This window comes from Vespula pensylvanica, chromosome 2, assembly GCF_014466175.1.
Source record: "Vespula pensylvanica isolate Volc-1 chromosome 2, ASM1446617v1, whole genome shotgun sequence".
In the NCBI taxonomy this organism is placed as follows: domain Eukaryota; kingdom Metazoa; phylum Arthropoda; class Insecta; order Hymenoptera; family Vespidae; genus Vespula; species Vespula pensylvanica.
This window is the reverse complement of record NC_057686.1, coordinates 10,366,918-10,393,120: the sequence shown is the minus strand read 5'-3', so window position 1 is coordinate 10,393,120 and position 26,203 is coordinate 10,366,918. Positions and strand designations below refer to the sequence as shown.

At 29.4% G+C, this 26,203-nt stretch overlaps 1 protein-coding gene across 11 annotated transcripts in view; it reads left to right on the top strand.

Moving 5' to 3' along the window:
- Positions 1-1,644: 1,644 nt before the first annotated feature.
- LOC122637648 (heterogeneous nuclear ribonucleoprotein 27C-like) overlaps positions 1,645-26,203 on the top strand; it is a 48,402-nt gene continuing 23,843 nt past the window's right edge. For 7 of the 11 annotated variants that reach the window (XR_006329282.1, XR_006329280.1, XR_006329281.1 and 4 more), the window contains exons 1-7: positions 1,646-1,808; positions 2,675-2,882; positions 3,037-3,223; positions 5,476-5,558; positions 6,850-7,240; positions 9,117-9,317; positions 10,881-11,039. Coding sequence is in view for 7 of the 11 variants with exons in the window: in XM_043829927.1 (XP_043685862.1) it covers positions 1,771-1,808; positions 2,675-2,882; positions 3,037-3,223; positions 5,476-5,558; positions 6,850-7,240; positions 9,117-9,317; positions 10,881-11,039 (1,267 nt within the window). In the remaining 4 variants the exon portion in view is untranslated. Of the gene's footprint in view, positions 1,809-2,674; positions 2,883-3,036; positions 3,224-5,475; positions 5,559-6,849; positions 7,241-9,116; positions 9,318-10,880; positions 11,040-20,087; positions 25,615-26,203 lie in introns of those variants that run through there. The other 4 variants (XM_043829929.1, XM_043829928.1, XM_043829923.1 and 1 more) reach the window with 4 other exon arrangements.

Genomic DNA, 26,203 nt, shown 5'->3' with positions numbered 1-26,203 from the left:
ATGATAGTATGATAAATTTTATAGATAATTGATAATTGAAGGTTAATTTTCGACAAACTTTATATCGTTATAATGATCGACAATTAGTTTGTTTGCACATTTTTTAGAAACCAGATAGAATATTTTTTAATTCACAGTCACTATGTACATTCTTATAAAAATGTACGATATAATAGCCGCTTATATGCGACACACGATAGGCCGTAAATGGGAGCCTATTAAAGAGCACGTGTGTACCATGTAAAAATAACTGTCGGTTATAAATGCATCCGTGCATTTGAATTAAATATATAATTTTCTGAGTGTGTGTTCATAATACACATACATTATTAAACATGTACATCAATAGATACTGCAACTACGAGCTACGGAGTAAGAATAGTGCAAAACGTTGTGCTATAGTTCTGCGTCCGTAAAGCAGGAACTTCCGTCGAAATGAGAAGTGAATTGAACAACCTTTACGCTTCGTAAATTTCACATTATCTTTCATTGGTTTCGCTCAATTTTCGATCGAGCGAGATATGAGGAAATTAAGATTGACGAAGCAGTAATAGAAATATTGATTTGAACAATGTTTCAACTTAAGAAAAGAAAGATTCTTGAAATGATAAACGGGGTTTTTTTTTTTTTAACTTTACGTTAGACAAGTTATACAACGAAATATAACAAATACACAATGAAGTCTTAGAAAAAAGGAATTAACATAAATTATAATTTTTTTACAATAAACTTTTAAACCACAGATTATTAACCTTTATATTCAATCGAATATTTGTGTGGATTAATTTATAGCTCTTGAATGTAGTTAAATTGTGAATAAAATAAAATGAATAAAAATAAAAACAACTAAAAAATAGTTTTTGTCTTACATAAATAATAAGATAAAAAATATTTTATAAGCTATATGTTAGTAAGATGTTCACTGTTCGATTGTCAAATTTAAAATAAGTATATTTTGGAATAACTTTGTTTTTTTACTTACTACGTAAAGTAAATAGGTCGACAAATATGAAATATGCGTGTATACATACAATTCCATACTTTCCAAAGACAAAAGAAACAGGATTATTGACCCTATTTGTTGCCTTTAATACATCTTACATTCAAATTGCCGCGAGACCTTTCTCAAAATGGCGGGAATCAGCTAATGTGACGACAGATCGTTGAACCCAGGATAACTACGTCATTCAAATAACACATTTATTTTTCTATAAACGATATTGCTTCAAACGCTGTCCGAATGTCACATTTTATTAGAAAACTCTAAGAAATCTGATATTAAATTTCACTCACGAATTTGATATCGTTTCGTTAAATAACTGCAATTCTAACAGTATTGTAAGTATTCTAAGTAACGAAAGATGTAGAAATTACAACATTTGTTCAATCTTGTAGTTATTTAATGACTAAAAAATATAAAATTTATTTAACAAACAATATATTAGTATATTAGCATGAAAGTAATTAGAAATAATGCAAGTTATAGATTAAAGAGTTAGTTAAAAAAAATTTTATACGAACGTAATCAAATATTGTTAAAGGGGCACCGGAAATGATTAGTTCGCTCCTGAGAACATCGGTCATTACGCTGCTGATTTGACTAGTGAGCGAGACGGAAGTGACGCGCGTCGCTTCGTTACGTTTACATTCTGTTCTCGACGTCGCGTTCATTGTGGGGAGCCATTACCCTTGTCCGCGCTAAAGCATCGTGCCATATTCCCATTCGCGCCCTAAAACTAACAGCATTCTAGTAGTTTTAAGTGAAATATTATGAGAGTGAAGACCGAAATGGACGACGACGAAAAGGGGTAAGTAGAAAATAAAATGTATATAATCGAATGTCGTTTCATTGTCGAAAGCCGCGTACCATGACCATAGGGTTTATTGCGTGAGAACTCCATTTGCGCATCGTGGCCAATTCTCTCGTTGCTTTTTCGATCGCTTATTTTTTTGCTCTTTACAAATTTCGAGAAAAAAATTTTCTCATGTACGTTACATCGAGATTTCGATTTTACGTATTTTTGTTTTAATATCCTACATTCGTGTACTCCGACAAAATCTTCCTTTCCTCTTTAACTTTTTTCTTTACTTGCATCGTGAAGTATAAGCGAGCGAAAGACGAAAGTCCCTTGGCTATTGCATCTCGAGGCCGTTTCGTCAACGCCGGTACATATGCCGTTCGTTTTCTCTTACCGGCTTCGTTCAGTACACCAAATTCCGCTCTTTCGGCAGATCTTTACATGCATATATGCGCGCGTTGATTTCCTCCTCATCTCATAATTTTTTTTCTTTTTTACTAACGTTTTATGAAATTATACTAACCAGAACATCGTCCTATGCGCAAGATTGCAGTTTTCATTTTATATAAAATTTTTCTTTCTAATTTTTTATTCTCTTCTATCGCAAATGCATACACAATCATGGATGTTGTTATAAATTTTATGACTTAAGCTTTTTATTTTTGCAGAAAATATGCATTTAGGTTAATGAAATATCCGTTATATTTGCATTATATTCATTCGTGTTTTATAATATTCATACTTATATCATTGTGAAATTATTTGTTTAGTTAAGCTTTTATCAGCAAGAGCAATATTTTATAAATGATAGTAGAGAAATGATAGCTTTTTATTATCATTACAAAAGATCTTTAATGTTTGTATTTCTTGTTTAGAAAACTGTTTGTTGGAGGATTGTCTTGGGAGACAACGCAAGAAAATCTGCAACGTTACTTCGGTCGTTATGGCGAAGTAATTGATTGTGTTGTTATGAAAAATAGTGAATCTGGACGAAGCCGTGGATTTGGATTCGTTACATTTAGCGATCCTGCTAATGTTCCTTTGGTTCTTCAAAATGGACCACATCAACTTGATGGACGTACGGTGAGTAATTTAATAATTATTTTATATAGACATTATGAAGGATTAATCCAAATAATGTCAAATTTTGTCAAGAATTATTAGAATATACATATTTGATAAAATAAATCAATATCACTGAATTATTCTTTTCTTACAAAATATGTGATTGATATAGATTGATCCAAAGCCATGTAATCCACGTACCTTACAAAAACCAAAACGCAGTGGTGGTTTTCCAAAAGTTTTTCTTGGCGGCCTTCCAAGTAACGTGACAGAAACTGATCTTAGGTCCTTCTTTACTCGATTTGGGAAGGTTATGGAAGTTGTCATTATGTATGATCAAGAAAAAAAGAAATCGAGAGGTTAGTATACTTTCAATTTTCAAAGATTATTTTTTCCGAACAAGCACTGGTTTTCACGACTTTCATTAAGTTAATTCTTTTATATTTTTGTTCAGTTTTTAGGACTTCCTCATCAAGTCATTTTCATTTTTCTATTATTTTGTCCATACTAAAAGAAATAATTATTTATGTTTTTTATACCTCTATCATTAATTTATAGTTGAGTGATATGATGACATAAACTTTATGAAAAGTGCATTAGCCAATGCTTGAATATATTAAAACGTATTAAAAATAATTTATATATTTTTACTCATAGTCAGAATTCTTGAGAAATATTTAGTAATATACTCATCTATAAACTAAATCTATAATATCAGAGAAAATAAATTTTATTTTGACTTAATGATCATAGAGAAAATATATTTTGAAACGATATTAAATATATAATTTTTAATAATCAAATTAAACTTCATTGGATCAAAAATTCTGACTTGAATGCAGCACACCTATTATTATCATTGGTAAATTTATGGGTAGTATATTTAATAGGACAAAATTTAGTTATAATACATCCTCTGTATGCAAGTGGATGATGTATCTTTATTTAAAAACAAATTTTTTAATCTAAAATTTTCTAATTAAATATTTTTCATATAATTTGCATAATGTTTCTTATGAACTACTTTAAGATTATTGATATTAGAAACTGTCTAACGTATAGTCATAATTATTGTTACATATTAACATTTAATGTGACAGTCCCATGCCAATTTATATTATCCTATTTTTACAAAATGTTATATCATATTACAATGTTTTAAATTAAATTAACCTACATACATATATTTTGCTCAATATGAGTTAGTAAGCGTAGCTTAAGGCTTTGTCAGGCTGTGCTACTGTAAGTTAAATATAACTTAAGTTATCTAAGCTGTTGGTAAGATGTTTTGTAAATTTTGTTTTTATTATAGACACCTTTTCACATATTGCCTATTAAAATAATCATTCATCTAATTATACTTATTCACTGTAATAGTATTTATGAATATCATCCAAACTATTATGTTTCCTCAACATATTACTAAAATTATTTGCATTATGCATACCTATCATTGTAATACGACCCTCTTCAATTATATGTAACTTTAATATGGTTGATAGTTTAAATCATTTTCCTAATAATAGATGAATAATGAATAAAGAATAAAATTTTTCACGTCGTAAGGATATATATATATATATTTCTTTTTAACTATTAAAGATATTATTTTTGGTGGCTGCATTCAAGAAGTTGACATAATTTTGAACGAAGCAGAATATATTAATTGCACATAATAATAATATATGTATTTATTATGTTGTAGCAATTTCATTAATAATCTTTCGCATTGTGAGATTATAATTGGGAAAGAATATCTGACTTGTTTGTTATATAGTTGAATAACTTCAACTCCGTTTTATAAAAATATTGAATTGCAGATACATAAGTTGGATTTACTATTAGATACTGTTATAGCATCATCACTTATTTTATCATATACTTTTATTACATTCATTTATATGAACAAAATATATTAAAATTGTATGGCGTAGAAATTTACTTAATTTTTATATCGTTAATACTTCTTCTTTGTGCTATTATTTTACTTTAAAATTTAAAAAATTCATATTATGTTTTTAAATTTACATTTATGAATATTTTCTAAAATTGTAAAAATTTTGATACAAGTTATGAATACATAGCTTCTTTAAATCAGCCATCATGAAATTTTAATACAACTACACACATTTCATAGAACTGTGAAATGCACTTCTCATTGTATTTTTTCTTTAATATTAACAAAAAGTACGTTAACAGATTTTTTATTTTGATCTTAAGTACAAGTAAGTCTTGGCCTTGTAATTTTAGAGCATATTTGCATGTTTAAATATAACAAAAGTTTTCACACATGTAGCACCATAAATTCATGTGTTTTTGTTATGAATCAAAATTGTTTGTGTATCAGTATAATTACATCCTACTTTGCGTTAATAGTAAAGTAAGAATATATATATATTAAAAAAAAAACAGTTATTCAAGAATTTTTAAATAATTGTTTATTTAAATATTTCAATAGGAGAACACAATCATAATGTATACAATGCTCTTAATAATTTACATGTAATAAGTGTTGTACATTATAGCGCATTTTAGAAAGTATTTAAGACTAATACTATTTTTCATAAATATTTCGGGCATTTTTTGATATTCTCTCACATTTGGACGACAGGATTTGGCTTTCTCAGTTTTGAGGATGAAGATGCTGTGGACCGATGCGTTGCGGAGCATTTTGTCAGCTTAAATGGAAAACAGGTACAAATCAACTCAACCAAATATATGTAAATATTAAAAAGAAAAAAAAATAATACGCACAAAAATGTGATACTTCAATATAATTAAATTAATTATTATAACTGGTAGCTATTGATGAAATAATTGTTAGTATATAATGCGGTCATATGTAACATACTCTGTAAAGTTATATATACAGCAGTAAGTTATGCGTAAATTGAAGACTTAGTATACTATATATTTTATTAGAATAACTTATAGAACAAAGAGAAGTATAAGAAAGTACAGGTTACTACATAGGAAATAAGGGATAAGCAGTATCAAACAATGATGTAGAAAAAAATAAAAGAAAAAGAATTTAAATACTAAAATACTATTATTACTTTTTTACTTAAATTATTTTCGTATTTAAAAAGATTCTGTAATCAAATAATAGGTTTAGTTTTTCAGCACACAAATTTACTTTTATCATATATCATTAAACGATTTGAAAATGTATATAAATTAGGTTTTGTAATATTAGAACTAATCGAAGTAATATCTATGTTTTTAAACTTAATATAAAATTTTTATTATCTTCGGAGTAATACATGAAAATGAAATTTTGTTAAAGTTTTGATGGAAAATTGGTAATTCATATAGGATTAAGTGAAAATTATTTCAATAATATTCTGTATAATACTCTTACGTTATTGTCATAACCTTCTCATTATCTTTGTTTAGCTAATGTATTATTGTTAATCACTATTACATTATCATTAGTGTATCCTCACACATATATTATATTATTAGTCTTTTCCAAATATAAGTAGATTATAATGTATGTATTACAAGGAATTATTAGTTTATTTATTAATAATTTATATTTAGAGATCATAATGTTACAAAGCGTTGTATAAGCTATTCACAATTTATACAAACTCGGGCAAAACTGTCATATAATTTAAAGTAGATTTATTATAAGTATACAACTTTAAAGCAATATCAGCTATGCTGCATTATTTATGTATATGTTATGCAGATACATTAAGTACAAATTGTATTGCTAGCTCTTGATTAATACCTGTACTCTACTTGTACTTTTATTATTAGGTTAATAGTTATCATTTACTAGTTAATTACTATGGTAACGATTACTTTTTAAGCTGAAATATAAGCAATATTTTTTAATCTTTTCTTGTATAAAATCATGGCTGCATTGCTAATACATCAATTGTTTTAAAGTTATTATTACGGAGAAAGTATCTATATATATGTATATGGATATGTATATTTAATATTAACTTAAAATATTTATCTCTCTTGTTTCTAGGTTGAAATTAAACGTGCTGAACCTCGAGATTCTTCAAGTAAAATGAATGATAGTCATCAAGGTCAGTGGGGTCCGCCTCAACAAGGCGGCCCACCAATGGGTATGGCTGGGAATATGGGACCTATGGGTGGTCCAAATGGTCAGATGGGTGGACCTATGATGGGTGGTCCTATGGGACCTCCTGGAAATATGATGCAACAATATCAAGGTTGGGGTACAAGTCCTCAGACTGGTGGATATGCTGGATATAGTACTCAGTATAATACTCAAGGATGGGGTGCACCACCAGGACCACCTCAACAACAGCAAATCCCACCACCGCCACCGCATCAATGGGGTAGCAGTTATAATGTCCAGCCTGCAGCAGCAACTCAAGGTTATGGAAGTTATGGTGAGTTAAAAAAGTATTTAATAATTCTTTATATTCTTATTTATATATTTTATTACTATATACCGATACGGGAAAGTCTTTTCGAAAATCAATATGCTAAATAGATCTATTTGATATACATAACGGTTTATTTAATTACTATAGTATTTGATCTTGTGATTAATCAATCAGTAACAAATGGAATAAATTACGTATGATAGAAGCTATGTTTCAGGGTATATAATTAAATATTTAAATAATTATGATAAGTATAGAGGTATGTTGAATTTGTTTGATAATTAATTAGAAAATAATTTTTAAAGTATTTTTAAAGGAAATAGTTGTTATAATAGTTATTTAATATTCACAATTTCACAAACTCAACTTGCCTACTACTTTAAGATAAATATTTCTGAATATAAAATTAAAATCGATTATTGATTATTAAGAAATGTCAATTCAATTTTACAAGATATTTTTAATTACAAAGGACAAATGAAATGAATGTTACTTTACTATGCAATTAAGTTTATAAATAATATAATTATAAAGTTTCATTTTTTAATTAAAGTTATATTAGAATGCTTGATTAATTATGTTCGTTTCTAATGTAGTAACATCAATTTCATTTGTATAATTTTATAAAGATAAGATAATAAAATCATAATTATAAAAGTTAACATAATTTCGATCCTGTCCCCTCCCCTTCCATCCTGCTTGGAGAGGTTAATTTATGAAATAAAAAAGATAAGAAAATGAGCTAACTACCAAAAATAGTGGTACAAAATCCTTAATATTTTTTAATGCCCCCTGGAGGTTAAAATAACATAAAAGTAAAAAATTTTTGATATTCTTATAAAAATATTGTCACAAGTTATGTTAATCCAGACTTCACAAATCTAATAATAGAACAAAGTATACAGTTAATTTCATTTTTTTTTTTCCTATCAGAAAGCTAATCTCTTCTTAAAACTAATAAATTTGTAGAAATATAAATAGTTATTTTATAGTCTTTTCTTATCAATAACTGGTGCAAAAGTTTTCCCTTTTCCTAAAGTATCCTACTTCAAACCTAATTCCTATGTCTTACTGATTTTCACGTACAAATTATAGATTTATTAAGCATTTACGTTGATTTAAAATAAATTCAAATACATACAAAATCAAATACATAAATGTTATAATAAAATAAATTTTTTTATGATTATTGAACTATCCGTTATTTAAGTTATTTATTTAATAACTATTTTTAAATTAGTAAGTGTGGATTGACATAACATCGTCTTAAAATATCTAAACTTCCGATATATTGAACCTCATAATCTTATCTACAAAATTATGCTTGATTCTCTTCTTATTCCTACGTTATATTTTTTTTATTATTTTTTTTTTTGTTCAATTTTTTATTTTTGTAAACTTGCGTCTCCCTTCATTATTATTATATTTATAGATTATATAAGATTTTTAATAAATAATATAGTGTTGTATTCTTTCTTTTAAAGGTGGGATTAATCTCTTCAAAATAACAGAAGTGAAGATTTGAATGAACAATAATAAATTTTTCACGCATATCATAAATAAATAATCGAACATTTATAGAGAGAAAGTCTAAACTTGTAGCAATATTTCAAGAAATAGTTTTTATCTTGAATGAGATGAAAGTTTCATTATGCATTGTATAACTTTTCTAATTACATTTTAAGAGAATCAAGCATCAGCATTTAAAAGAATCTAGAAAATATCATAATAATATTAATGAAGGTAGAGATAGATTTTTTTAGTAGACATATGAATAAGAAAAGAAAAGAGATATGAATTACATGTAATTTGAAAAGTAAGAAGGTGAGGTGTGACACGGTGGTCGGTGACACATATTTTGTGTGGTTGATGATCGCAGGTGGGCCGGCGGCGGCCGCTTCAGGGGGCTACGGGCCCACGGCGGGTACTGGCGGGGCTGCGGGGGGCGGGCCCGGGGGTTCTTGGAACTCCTGGAACATGCCACAGAATGGGCCCCCTCCTGGGACCCAGCCACCACCCCAGCCCCCTCAACCCAACTCCTCGCAGCCCAACTCCAACTCGAACCCCTCTGGCCCGCAGGGTGAGTCTTCAAGCTCAGTCAAACAAACTCTCTCCTCTTTCCACCCTTGGCATCAGATGGTTCCATTCTTACCTAATTGAATCTTACTAAAATTATGTAAATCATAACTTTGTGCCAATCCTATATCCTATAAACGTCCAAATTTTTACCTCATGAGTCATTCATTTGAAATTACGAATTTTCTTTTTTTTTCTTTTTTTTTTCTTCTTTTTTTTCTAGAACTAATTTTTCACTTTTCGTTGTCGTAAGCTTCCTTTCGTCTTTTCTGAAATAATTAAGCTGTGGTTTGTTAATCAAATGTTGAGTATTGAATGGAATTTACATATATTTTATCCCGTTCGATACGTGTTATTCAAATATATGTGTTTCAATGTAGTAGGTCGATTCATTAATTATTATTATTAATGTACTAAATAACCATATAATTCTTATATAAAGTATGAATGAAAAAAATCCGAAGTACTTAACTAATTTTCAGTATCATATTATATCATTTACTCGATACAAATTTATTAACAATGTATCCAAACATTCTTAAAATTCCTAATGCCCTGCTATCTATGTAAATTTAATTTAATACGTTTTAATATTTATTAGTTTCAATTTCTTTTTAATTATATATGTTTAAGTTGTCACATGTAGTAGCATGAATCCTGCAAGAGCAAAATATAATAAATATATGAAATTGAAAAGAAGTTAATACTTGATATAATAAAAAACAATAAACCTGCTTTATTATTATAAATCACAAATTATTATAGTAGCATATATATGCGTGTGTATGTGTATATATGTATTATGTGTATGCATGTGTATATGTATATGTTTACATATATACATATAAACATGCATACATGCATATATACATACATACATACACACACACACACACACATATATATATATATATTAATAATTGCTAGTGTAATGCTATTGAAAAGATAAATATCAACTCTTTTTAAAGCCGTAGTTGTAGAGGCAGGCTTACGTTGTAGGCTTTTTGATTAAAAAACTTTCAAATGCTCAAAGTATTACAAAGTCATTTTTTAACAAAATTATATTTTATTTGTTAATATTTATTTAGTTATAAGTAGTATGAAATAGTTTCATTTTTATAGTATGAAATAGATGTTCATGTTACTTAAGTCCTATTGTGATGCAGGACAATATTTGTTTTCATAGCAGTTAATGAAAAATATTAAATTCTTAGCTCATAAAATGATTATATTTCTAATTATGAAATATATGCATGCACAAAAGACAGGTATTTCAAATATATCTTGATTTTAGTTTTTTTGTGTCTTATTATGTGTAAAAATTTTATAAAATCGACATATAGATAACAAGAAAGCGATGTTAAAGTAGTATAACTAAAAAGTATAAATATAATTATTGCAAGACAAAAATAAATATTCAATATTACATATTCTTACCTGATCAAAAAGAATAATTTGACATCGCTTTCAATTAGGTGGTAAAGAAAGAGAAATTATATTGTTTGTCATTAGATGCACGTGCCCAAGAGATAATTGTATAATTTGATATGATACACGGATGTTTCAGGTGATATGTATTCACGACAAACTACCGGCTCAGGTGCACCTGGAACTAGTAGCAGTTCGGCTAAAACACCGGATTACAGTGGCTATTCCGCATATGGTAATTATGCTGATACCACTTATCCTCAACAACGTTCATATACGGGAGGAGAAAGCAACCAAGGTGGGTATGCCGCCAGCGCCCCTAAACCCGGCCAGCAAGGCTTTGATTTCAAAGAGTGGCCCACCTCATGACCATTTTAATTCAACCGTGACGGAGAAATGCGCTGAATGGCTTGGCCTTGCTCGTGGGTTATTTCTTATTTCATATTTGAGGAACAGTATATGTATCTGTTAAAACATCATAACTATACTGCGAGACATTCATTTTCTTTGTGTGCTGTAATATCGAGATTTCATTGGTAATTCTTAGAGTTTAACGACTGTATATTAGGAAAACATATTATTAACATTCAATATGAGGTGTACTATCTTAGTTGTTAATCTATGTAATAGTGCCTATTTAATTAATTTGAGGTTCCTGTAATAAGGACGATCTTTTATTTCAAGCATGTTACGTAATCAAAGTTCTCTGATGTACGATGAAAAGTTAATAGTTAATCTAGGAATGACTTCATCACTAATTGATGGTTTTAACTAAATAATTTGATATTGATATATATTTTTTTTTTATATATATACATATATATGTCATATTTCAATTTTTTTCAATTGCACTGGTTCGCAAAACCAAAAATCGTTTACAAGTATAATCAATTTGGATATAAGATTTTTTTGTGAAAGATTGAGTGAAAAGATTTATTTATTATCGTAAATACATACAAACTCGTTTACTATAACAATAGAAAGGTATTAGCACTGTGCAAAGAATGTCTCTCTCGTATCTAGTTTATTTCGCGAGCGATCGGCTATACTATTGTACGGTGTCATTACAATAATAAATAATAGTATTATCTTATAGATGTATTTTGATATATATATATATATATATATATATATATATATATATATCATAAAGGGAAAATCAAATGAAAATTTTTACCTAAAATTAAATAAAAAAACAATAAAGTTTTGATTATATCATTAAAAGTATTGATTAGATGGATCGCTCGCGAAAACGATTTTCTAATTGATTTAATTAAATATATAAGAAAGTACAATGAATTGAAAAGATCGTAATACCCATGGTGCAAGAGTATATAATGTATGGCACTGGGATAGGAGAAAGAAAGCGAAATATTAAAGTATACTAAGAATAAATTAGATTGAGTGGAATAAGTAAAACCAAACACAGAGCGAGTGTAAAGAAAAAGAAAAAAAGAAAAGAAGTACAGACATGCATACAAGAATGATAATTAGTATTGCTTGCCGTAGCATTATATATGGAGGTGAATAAGATCTAATTCGGGATCTTCTCAGGGGAAAGCACAAAGTTTGGTACTTATTCATCTCCTTTATGCTGGCGGAAAATTCGGTAACAAATGATAAATACTATTTGGTAACATGATAAAGAAGTAATATTATACTATGGTCTTCGACAGAAGGTTAACGAGTGATTTGCTCGTGCAACACACCCATCCCTCCACGTTCTCCTATTTATTAAATAGTTGTTATACTGGATAAATACAAAAATAACGTGTGATTAATTAAATAAGTAAGACGTTCACAGGCTGACTTACCTATTAAAGTACTACAGAGATAGTGTAAAATAAAATAGATGTTTTAATATGATGTATGTGTATCTTTGAACTTTTAATAGCAGGATGCAGTCTTCTTAGGCATCCATTTTTTTCCACTTTCACGGCATATCACTAGTAGTATCTACGCGAATTTTTTCAGTTCCTCTCTTTCTACTATTTCTTGCTTTCAAATATTTCCTACCGAATCTAGTCCCCTTCTACTTCCAATTATTTGAAAAATATCAGTCTGGAAGGAAGAGGGCAGGAATAAAAAAAATCATGGATTTTTATAAATTGTATTATAAGAACTTGTTGGTCGTCAGACTGGCTTCTGTTTGGCCAATTTTTTACCAGATATATAAACTGGTTTATTTTTTATCTTGTGAATTTATAATAGTTAATTATTAGGCGTGTTTAAGGCTACGTTTACTATTGTTACTATTATTATTACGTCTATATTATTATTACTACTGTGCTACTATTGTTACTATTCTTATCACATTGTTACCACTACTTACTACTATTGCTGCTGCTACCACTACTACTATTACTATTACTAATACTACCTACACTACTGTCACAATAACATTACTAGTACTATTATCACTGCTAATTACAATACTAATTACTACACTACTACTACTACTACTACTACTACTACTACTACTACTACTACACTACTACTACTACTACTACTACTACTACTACTACTACTACTACTACTACTACTACTACTACTACTACTACTACTACTACTACTACAGCTACTACTACTACTGCTACTACTACTACTTCACTATGACTGCTATTTACTACTATTACTGATCTACTACGACTATTATACTACTATGACTATTACTACTACTAGTACTACTATTCTACCATCACTATTGCTATTACAATTATTACTGCATTAACTACATCTGTCTTATAATAATTACAATTAATGTATAATGATGCTTATGAGCGTTTAAATTTTAGATTGTTAGAATGAAATCATGATGTCTAAGGTGGAGGGAGGGTGTATTATAATCGTACGGTTATCTCGACGGGGGGCATCGATCTGAAAAGTCTACCTGATTAAATATATGACTTAATTGTATTTACTCTGTAGGATTTACCATAGATCTAAAGAAGGAATATTTCGGAAGAGTGCTCTCCACAATGTTCATGTTCAGTATCGGGCGGGTCGCGTTGTATCTTTGTCAAGGAAAATTTAAAGTATTACGCTAATGTAGTCAAAGGTTATGATATGATTATTTTTAATTACGCTTATACGATTCAGTAATTTGATTGAACTTTATCACTGAGATGTACGTTGCATTGTTAATCATGTCATAGCTTATATTTTTCTAATTATTGAGCGCATAATGATAATAACGATAATAATAATAATAATAATTATAATAAACAATAAATAATAATAATGGTAATAATAATAATGATAATATAAAATTTTCAGGATTTCTTAAACGCGAATTAAGATTCTTTGATTTAAGATAAACTTATGCGACGGTGTTTTCCCTTGTTTCTTATAATACACAAATATATGAGTGCAGGACAAGCACGTGTAGTAGAGAACAAAAAAATATTGCATTTATCGTGCTTCGGCAAAAAATATAATATATAAAATATATTTAACAAAGAAGTTCATACTCTCTTGCAAGTTAACGGTTTCATTATAAGTTTGTTTATTTTTTGTTTTTGTTTCTTTTTTATTGTATCTACGAGATCTTGACAATTCTTTAAGATTTTACATAGTAGTCTTATAAAAAAATATACGATATGAATACAGAAGGCGACAAGATAGAGAAAAAGAAAGATTAATTTTTTTCCGATCGAAAAGAACACCTGACGCGACTCGTGTATAACTTCTGGGATCAACGCAATAATACATTTACTGATTTTAACGAGTAAAAAGACAAATAGATGAGTGAAAAGCTTAATCAAACAGCAACACCACAGTTTACATTAACTACTATGGTAGATGCCAAAAAATCATAGTACATTCACACGCACACGTCACATATATACACATACACGCGACACTCAATTTACACATACAACATACACGAGAGAACACCTAAGATCTACATCCTAAATGCGCAAAAAAGAGAAACAGTTGAACAGGCCACAATTTATGTATCACACTCGAGTAAAAATAAGTTAATAAAAAAATAAACGAAATTTCTATAAATCCGCGATTAATCAATATGAGATAACAGGTTACGTAATAGTAAAAAAGAAAAATACTGAAAAAGAGAGTGGCAAATAATAAATAAACTGTTTATCTGTGGTTGAAAAAAATGCCGGCTTATTTATAAAGTAAATATAATGATGAAATACGAAACAAGAGGAACCACTATGGTATCAATTATGATTACAATTATCGCTAAAATATTACTACTATTACTGTTTTTTCTTATCGTGAATTTTTACCTAAACTTTAAATACGTAGTGAACATCGTCAAACGTATGCAGGATGTTAGGAGAAAATATTATATTCGATAATCATTTAATTTATATAGGAGAAACGTATTAAAAAGAAAAAAAAAGAATATACCAATGCGTTCGTTTGTATCGTTATACACGATATATATATATATATATGTATATGTGTGTATGTATATATATATATATATATATATATATATATATATATAATTAATTTATTATACATTAACGAGTTTCAAAGAAATGAGATAAATTATATTAAAGATGACAATTGTAAGATGAAGATAAACAAAGCAAAAAAATTAACAAAGTTATTAACGGCTGCCTTTGTCGTACTATGTGTATGTATATATGTGTGTGTATATATGTATATATATATGTGTGTGTATTTATATACATGTATGTATGTATGTATGTATACACATACATGCGCACACACATTTTTAGAGATACGTTGATGGAATAGTTAAACATATGGAAGGAAACAATAACCGAAATAGAAATTACGAGCACGATGACTAGCGAGAATAACTGATGATGGCTACTAACTTTAACAGATGATATATTTATATTAAATGCAATATTATTAGTATTTTAAATACACAGAGAGACAATGCATCTAACTAAAGTACTCTAGATAGAATACACAGGGAAAATACTTTGATTCTAGCCGTTTTGCTATCGCAGTCTTTGTTCGTATGGACTGCGGCTTCTTCTCAGGGTTGTTATCATTCTTTTTTCTTTCTTTTCCTTTCATGTATCGTGTTTCGTGTGTTTGATTTCTTTTGTTTTTAGCATATATTCGTACGTTCGTCAAATTTTTGTCTTCTTCTTAAATATTCCTTTCTGTCCCTTTTGTGTTTGTTTGTGTTTGTTTTTCTTTTTTTCTTTTTTTTTATTTTTGTATGAATTATCAATATTATCATTCTTTTTTCTTTTCTCTCTTGTATTTTTGTTACGTTGACATCAGGAGATAAAATCCCTATTTCACACTCAGTATTCGAAAAGAACTTGGCAAAGTTTCTAACGAAGAATCTAACGTTCTAATAATAATATCATATCGATGGGAAAGGACTAAATATAGCCATTATTGTCAAACGATCGACGCTTTTTCGATTAGAACTGATCTTTTTTGAACTTTTTCTTTTTTTGCTTAAACTTAGAAGGAAAAAAGAGACGAGGAAAAGGTCACAATCAAATTGATTAATCGGTTTTTATTTAACAAATGAAATTACTTTCGATTCGTGCTTAGCGAGATAAAAAAAAAGTTTAATTATTTTAGATGAACAGTGCTAGAGAAGGGAGGAGGAGGAGGAGGGTTTCTAAAGAGATTGCAAATCATTATTTCTTCTAAGTAATTGTACATAAAATATCAGTTTTTATAATTGCTCGATCATTTTTACTGTTCTTTTTCTTTTTTACGATCAAATACAGTATCAAAGCTTTGCTTTTCTTTTCTTTTACACATACATATATACATATAGATAGGTGGATAGATGTCTCAGTTTTCTTTGCATTTCATAATTTTTTTAAGTAATTGATAATTAAGTGTATACATGAATTGTATAAAGTCATCTAGTAGTAATGTTACGAACGAGGAATGAAATTTAAAAAAAAATATAATGATGCAACTTAGTTCATCTCTCTCTCTCTCTCTTACTTGTTTTGTTTTTCTTTATTTCTTTTTGACTTAACTAGCTGATAAATAAGAGTATTTGGTATTTAAATAAAAGAAGTTTTTTCTTAAATATATATAGTAATTCCGGGGAGCGTTAAACATGTTTGTATCTTTACGTTATATTCACAATTGACGCTCCACCCATCGAAGACTGGTCGTAATAAATAAATAAATAATAAACAGTTAAATTCTTAATAACCGTCTTGCAGTATCTCGATAAAGCCTTTAAATTATTACGCATATGTTGTTGTCTTGTCGCTTTTTTAAAAAATATAAACACTTGTTAACAAGCAGCGATACGATGGCTATGTAGGATTTTAAATGTTCTCATTATCTTTAAACGCTCGCTTGGATAAACACAATTTATTCATAATTATGAATACTTTTTATGGTTAGGTGCATATCTTTATTAAACGAATCTAGAATATTATACATTTTGTGTTTAGTATAGTGAACAGAGTATAGGCATTTTCTTTTTTTCGTACTTTTTCGAGCACAAGATATAGGTAGTCGTCTTTATCGTCGTCGTATAGTAGTATATCAACGTTATTTCATATGTTAAAATTTCTTTTTTTAAACGAATCTTAGTAATTATCATAATTTGATTTAGAGTTTAATATAAATCGGCGTTAATTATATTGTATTTATACAACACACTGCCAGTCAAAGCCTGCTTCTCTAAAATTGTACCAAGTTTTTCATTATCGACCCGTTTTTATTTTGTCTCTTTTTTTTAGCACAGAAAACACTAATTCTTTTATTTTTCACTTTTCTTTTAATATTTTTTTCTCAAACGACATCGGTATATATACATCTAAAAGATAGATTAATCGCATTATGCTTTTCTTTTGTTCGTTTAGTTAAAATAAAATAATAAAAAATTAAAAAAATCAACAGCAACAATAACAAATACAATGAAGAACTGACAAAGCATAGTAATTACTCACGTGCATTCGATAAAAGGATCGTCAAAGTTACAAAAGTGTTACCGAAAATGGCGCTAAAATAAGAAACAGACAAATTAAAAATCGAGATTGACCGATAATGTAAGACGTAAATATGTGTCATATATACATGAAATATTCTAAATTACGTTTACATAGATGCAATTAAGGAGGTTATATTATAATTATAAAAGTGATTTCTCTGCGAGTCTGATAGAACAATGTAAATTATTATCGTAAAAAGGTATATAGTAAAAGAAGAAAAAATAAATAAACCCTAGAATATTAATGAGTGAGTTTTACATAAGAGAAATTCTAAAATATGTTTACGTTAGGTGCACCCAGCTAAGTGTGTGAAAATAATATTGCGTAAAGAGACTAGCTAAACGATTTAGTGACACATTGTGTACGCCAAAAAAAAAAAAAAACAAAACAAAACAAAAATAATCAACTCGCGTACAGACAGTACATGAACACCGAGCCACCCAAAGAAAAACACATAACACACATGACAGACGTTGCACGCCACGTACACACGCAAACACGTAACACAAATGCCGCACGCACGCACGCACGCATTTACACACACTATTTTACATGTACTTAAGTATCAGAAAAAATTCATACAGATTACGATGGAATAATTAAGAAAGAAAATGGGAAGGGGAAGGAAGGAAGGAAGGAAGGAATAGCGATTCTTGACAAAGTCGAAAGAGAGTAGCATTAGCGAATCGAACTGAGAATTATGGAGTTAAATAAAATCTGAGAATTGGGAGGGGAGGGGGAGGGGGAAAGTGTACATTAATATAAAATTGTTCGAATACGTATCTAATTGTGTATAAGAGGAAAGGGGAAATGGAGATCTTTGAATTGCAACGTGAGAGCCACTAAAATAAAAATCTTTATTTCAAATAAAAGAAATACGCTATCTTGATTTCGTTCGTTGGGTGTGATCGGAAGGTTTTTAATGTAGTGGATGGAATTCCTACAGTTGGAATGCTTTATCTCGCATGAAATAAGAATCTATCGATCTACTTTTATCATGTTTTTTAGTGTGAAGTATAAGATTAATAAACGTAAAGTCGATAATGGTTATAATAATGATAAATGAAATTATTAACTGTAATACATGACTTATATATTTATAACTTCTAGCGTTGTATTGGTAAGGTCGTGTGCCCCCCTACGAGCTAAGAAAACAAAGCTACAAAAAAAAGTGAATAGTTGTAGACGAATGATAGATAATGAAAGTCAATGAGTAATAAGTATAGTCGTAATTTTGAAGCGAATGGCAAAGCCCGTGGTTTATATACCACCGTTCCGCCGTATGTTTCCCATTCGTTTCAAAGCAATGATACTTTAAAGAAGAAAAAAAAAGAGAAACAAGTCTATACTCGCAACGCTTTCTATTCGCCTTATTCCCAGTGCCCGCTATTTATGGTCTGTCTGTAATTTTAAAAGGAGCCGGGTATTCGACTCTTGTTTTTTTTATTCCGCTGTTATTTTCCTATAACACTCGATGAGAGAAAACTTAATAAATGAAAAATAGTCGATAGTAACGTGGTTAACAAACGAATGAACAAAGAAAAGATGAAAATAAACAAAATAGAAAAAAGATATCACTCCCCGGTGATAATGAGCAAAACTATGACGATGAGTCGAATACCCTGCAACTGGAGACAGAGAGTACATAGTTCGAGTACAGGCCAGAGCGCATTGTCTCTGTTCTCTATCTATCTCTCGTTTTTTGTCTCAAGATAAACACTCTGTAGTGTTGTATAAGAGAGTAGTATAAAGAAACAAGAAAAAAAAGAAACAATAGTATGGAAAGGATATGTGTAGGAGGTATCGTTTCATGATTTAATGATTATGAGAATTAAAGCAAACAGAAAACAAAAACAAAAACGATGGACATGATACGCAAAAGAAAAAAAAAAAAAACGAAAAAAAATTAATAATAAGAAATCGCAATTTGTCGCGACGACCTTATAACATAATAATTAACGATCGATTAAGACGACTATTAAAATCACACACGTACGAGGTATGTTGAGAAGAAGACAGTACACATATTTACATGCTATTCTTAACAATGTATATGTCTATTCATCACAACATATATGTATGTAACACGCAGTTTTAAGCTTGCTCGTGTGAATGTACGTTTCTTAAAGTACATTTTTATGTATATATACATCTACATATATACGCATAGGTACGTACCCATGTACGTATATATACGTAATTGATAACAGCATTAACAATTTTTCTCCTCTTTTTGTTTGTTTTTTTTCTCAAGAGATCTGTACATTGCATGCACGAATCTATCGTGTACGCATATGTGGATATATACGTATATGTAACACACGATACACACACATAATAACACTCATCCAATCTCATACAATCAAACAAAGATACATAATTTTTATTTCCTTTTCTTTTTTTTTCTGAAGAAAAGAAGAAAACAAAAAAAGCATTTCGCAGTATGAATACATAAATTTTGGATCCTTAAACGAGAGGAGGTGAAAGTCGTGGGAGTACGAAAAAAAACAATACTTCGACTGAGAAAGAAGAGAAAAAAATAGGGTTCGATCAATCGAATCGAATCTAGTTATTTTCTTATGAATGAAAAAGGTAAAGGAGAGTTTGAGTGAGAGTCGAGAGGAAAAGGAGGAAGAGGTTATGTGAAAAATTGAAAGCGAACAGAATAATCGAGAGTGTAAAGTTAGAAGTGAAAAAGAGAAAAAAATATGAATATGAATCAAAGAGAAAAAGAGAAATTTCGATTGCATGCATTCATTGGCGTTGTAGCAGTTTTAAATATTCATTTATTCGTTGACAACGTTATTTGTCGATGAACTTTTCCATTAGAAAATTTTTTATAAACGAAAAGAAAATAAGAAGAAAAGATTTCGTGTTGATCTTGCCACGTCACGTCGAGAATCTTAAAACGCGTGTTTTTAGTCATGTTTATATGAAAAACGTACCGTTTAGTTGTTCTATTGTATAAAATAATTAAAGCTACGTTCGGTATAAAGAGTAAATAAGTAAATAAGTGTAAAATTGTACAAACGATCATCCGTTAGCAAAGCAGTCAGATTTTAGGGTCAAGCGAATGGAAATATGAGTACACATACATATACATACAAGAACCCACAAAAATATACACTCAGATACACAGGTAAATAAACTGAATTAAAAGCGCGGATTAGAGATCAATGCAATAGTAAAATACGAAAGAGAATGATTAACGATAAGCCCCTTATTATCTATGCGCGAACACACATGTATATGTACAGAGTGAATCATGTAACGTGATCAAAAATAAAATTTCTTTCAATTACTATTCAAACAATTTAGAATAACATAATAAAACCTAATTGATTATATTACATTTTTATAAGTCAATATTTTCATCAATTTTTCAGGATACTCATGTTACATGAGTTCAATCTATACACACATACACACATCTACGCAGTATGCATATATAAATACTCCATTCGTTTTTCTTTCTTTTTTTTTTTTTGTAATTATCACAGATACATAAAAACACGAGAGTATCGTATCAAAGTTAACAAGGGTACTTCACAGTATGTACTTCAAGATAAATCAAAGGGCAGGAATGCTTGCTGCTGATTACGTGTTCCATATATACATAATAATATGTTTAAACGTACTGTACTGATGACTATAAGCTTAACACTTCTCTAGTATTAAACGGATGATGATCGTAGGAGAAAGAGAAAGAAGAGTACAGGAAACGTGTTAAGGTTTTTTTTTTAAAACTTCGTCGTCGAATATACCTCATATACGATAATAAATGATAATCTTCGTGCAAGAATATTTTAGAGCGAGTTTTTATGAGAAAGGAAGGGAGAGGGATCGATTTTGAACTTTTTCAGTTTTATATCCAGAAGTTCCTAATCATCATCGACATAAATAAAAGTTACCATGTCGAAATACCATCGTGTTGACAAACTATTCTACTTTTTCACCTTTTAATCATACAGAAAAAAAAAGAAATAAACAAAATATTTTACGATACGCGTTATTCTACGTTGCGATAGAAACGGGAATAGTCGATTATGGTCATATTTGAAAATCGAAAGAGGACGACGTAACGCGACGAGAAAACGCATTATTAATGAATAAGGAAAAGAGAGATAAATAGAAACATTTTGAAAAATCGTGCTCGTACTAATGTTATACTTATACTTACTACATGTACGTTTCTATCTACGACGATCTCCCTTCCCGTTGTGCGGCTGTGAGTTAATAATACTTCTGGATAATTTAGGAGAATCGTAATTAAAAAGGTTAGAGAAAGTCCGAAGAATGAGAAAAAGGAAAACGCCGATTGACGAAGGCGCGCGCGAAATTTTCGTCTAATTAAGTTTTAAGTAATTAAGTCGCCAAAGTCATGAAAGTAAAGAATAAGAAACAAATACGAAAGAAAGTCTACACGCGTCAAACAAAGATTTCATCTACACACATCACACACACGCGCGCACACACATACACACAGGCACGTACGCACGTAAATAAATACACAAATCCATAGAAAAAGAAAGAGAGAGATCTCAAAACCTCATAATCATTAGGACAGTGTCTCCCTAGTTCGCGATTAGATGTTTCTCTTTAAATAAGTCAGCCTCTAAGTCATTCGGGACCCGAAAGAAATGTTTTCGATTAAGTGCTAGTTAGTTTAATCGTAAAAATCCGTAGTTGATATCGGCGCTACAAGAAAGGGATGTTTGAGATATATGAGGAATTGCGTGATAGGAGTTAAAGAAAATACGATATGAAAGAAAAAAAAAGAAAAGAAAAAGAATGAAAACAGTAATGGTCGGTATAGTATCTGAGAGAGATGGGAAAGAGGGTGGGGATCGAGAATAAGCACCATAAACGAGCCTTAATCCATAATTTACAATTTTGCGTAGTATGTAATAATGGTTATTAAAGAAGAAAAAAAATAAAATAAAACACTAGCTGGTACGTCCAGGCGCGGGATAAGCGAAACTTACATAGGATTGTTATTACGGATACACACTAATTAAGGAATTAAAGGTAATGTTTAATTAGCGATTTAAATGATCAATACGATCTTCAGACTGCAGTACGTAAAATGTGTGCGCATTTGACGAATATAAAAAAAAATAAGTAAACGAATGTGCAAGCCCGATATATTAATGAATTCCTCGATACCATAGGTTATCTGTTGCATTTAAAAAAAAATAACGGGAAAGTGACGATCGTCTCGATAAACATGACTAAATATCCGCGACTCGATGATCACCTGACGTGGAATTATTAATCTTTTTTTTATTTTCGTGAAAAAAGAACAAAAGAGAAAAAAAATACAGACGAATACTAACCGATACGATGCTTTCACCTCCTCTAATCTCAAAGGATTTTTGAAACGTGAAAAATTGTAAAAGATCAATTTCATTTTTTATTTTTTATTGTTTTGCTTTTTTTTTAACTCTCGTTAATTGCTATTTTTCATCTTCGAGTTTACAATTCAGTCAATGCTTCTAAATCAGTCAATTTATAGATGATACACATGCACGTACACATAGGTATATAGAGTGACATACCAAACACACATACACATCCTTGTTTATTGCGTCTTTGGGTTCTTATTATGAAACAGGAAAGGAATGGAAAGGAAAGATCCTTGAAAATAATCTACAAAAAAACATTCTTAACTGTGTATACTTCTACATTCTCTCATCCGCGATTCCGTTTGATCTGGAAATATTGTCGAGACACTCGAGAGCTTAATTATATAATTGGTGATCGGTAAAAGATTCTTTATATACTGTTGTAGTTACTAGTTACTGTATACTATTACTACTACTACTATTACTATATTTACATATAAAAATCCTGTATTGCCGACCAGAAAAGATCGATGCTTTACAAATACGTCATGACGAACAAGATGAAGAAGAGAGACAGTCTATGTGTATCTGTGTGTGAGAAAGAGAGGGAGAGAAAGAGTAAAACATTGCAGCTCTTTTCGTTTTGTTGCCGTTCCCTTAATTACTAATTAGGATCGAAAAAAAGTCGTACTTTCGCGTTAATTTGTTTAATCACTTATACAATATATCTTGAGAACTATATTTTATCATTTTTTAACTACACACTTATTCGTGTTAAGAATACGTAACGTTAATAATAATAATAATAATAATAATAATAATAATAATAATACTAATAATAATAATAATAATAATAATAATAATAATAATAATAATAATAAATAATAACATAATCAATATCCGCGGTTATAGCATTTTATCGAGGCTACTCGTTATAAATATAAAATGGCACATTTTTTAATTAAAAATCAAGAAAAAAACTATAGTTTAAGTTTTATAAAAGAGAATCGAGATCTCAACGAACTCAATCAATTTTTTAAGAATGAGCTTAAATATTTGTTTTATATAGATATACTGATTTAAACGATTATATAGAAGATATTGAAACGGACGAGTTAAAAATTTTTTTAATTATTATTATTTCTTTGTCCTTTTTTTTGTCTTTTTTTTAGGATATTAGGAGAGCAAGAGAGAGCATGATTGTTGTGCGAGTGCGACGCGCGAAAAAGAAAGAAATAAAAAAGGGAGTACGTATATAAATAAACAAGGAATATAATTAATTACTTTACACTTTTTACTATCGTACACAAGAGACTAAGTCATGCACGTAACGAGTGCACAGAACCGTAGAAATTTTTCTCAAAGATACGACTGATTAGGTGAATGTCTCGTCATAAGTTTTTATTCTCGTTAACGATGGTGGTATACTCGTGAATACTTTTTAAACGGTCTAGTTTAAATGAAATTCTCTCTTTGTCTGTGCCTAAGAATAGAAAATGATCAATTTATTATGAGACTAATCGTGAGAAGCTGATTTAGATAATGAGGAAACGCCTTTGTCGGAGAACGAAGAACATAGTGTTCGCGGAGTTTCGATGAAAAAAAAAAAAAAAATGAATATTTTTTACGTATCCAAATGTCTTGCCGTTCTCAAATTATATTTAACTTGTATTTGTTTTATTATTATTATATATTTTTTTTTATTTATAAATGCGTACTTTCCAAATGCAAAACACTTCGCGGCCATGTTCTTGAAGACATCGTCAAGGCTTAAGGAGTTGGCGAAATAAACGCGATATCGTTAATGTAGATCGACTAATTATCAATATAAGGGATAATTTCTCTGTACAAATGTAATATAAATTAATTCCGCAATTATCTTCATCCGGAAACTGGGTAAGAAAGACTTTACTTTTACTCTCGTTTTTAATTAATCGTAAACGCAATATATTATATAATAGAGATGTCTCTGTTAGGGAACCAAATGTTGTAAGTTCGAGACACGTCAAATATGATTATAATATCAATAATTAAGATGTCGATAACTATTGAATTAATTATTTAATTAATTAAAGTCTAACTCGAAATAAGGCCATCGCGTAGGAGAAGTATTAAAAATAGTGACTTTCGAGAGAAAGATGAGAGAGTGAGAGAGAAAGATGATATTTTTAATGAATTAATAAAATATGCCAACCATTGTGTTCTCCACAAAAATCATACTTATTCCGTAATTTTTAAGTAATAGGAACAACAACATAAAAGAAAAAAAAAGAAGAGGGAAAAAATCAGAGTAAAGATACGTATTTAACTCTCGTTGCTTAATTGCCGTAATTTAATTCTCATTATTATAGAGAAGAAATTAATATTAACGAAACGTGATAATGGAATATAAGAAATAAGTTAAATAACCGAGCGTATAATGCAAAAGATGGACGTGTGTGGCGCAAATTGATTGATCATAAGTTTATGTTATATTTTTTTTTTTGGTTTTTCAAATGTTCTAACTTTTAATCGAATCGTTACTCCACGAAGAACGTTAATAAAAGAAATGGTGATGAAAATACACGCGAATATCGTGACAAATCGTTGTAATGAAAAATTAAAATATTTTTTTTTTCTGAATCAGGAGAGAAAAGTAAATAAAAAGTATATATACACGCTCCAAAAAAATAAATAAATAATACTTTTTGCGGCATGATCGTGAGAATTTTTTTAAACTATTTGCCAAATCTTTAAAATAAGCTATTTTTGCGATAGTTTCTTTATCAAAATCACATTATCTAATATAGCGAATACTTGCGTAGGAAAGAGAGATGGAAAAATATAAAAAGAACAAAGGAATGTTATCGCAGCCAAACCGTCATTAATATCGTCAATAATTAAGGAAGAAGGGAAGTAGGAATCGAGTGTCAAGGCAATATTTCCAAATCAACACGTCTTCTTTGTCTCTCCATACATTTTCAAAATAATTTAACTCTTCAACCTAATTGAAAAATTATTCAATGGAACTCTTCCTCAACGGTGTGACTATTCGTTATCTTCTTCTATATTCTCCTTGAACTTTCAAAATTGTGCTTCAAAAGATTGAAACTCATATAAACTCTGAAATGTTAAGTGATTGTTTGATTAAGAAAACAGAGAGAGAGAGAGAGAGAGAGAGAGAGAGAGAGAGAGAGAGAGAG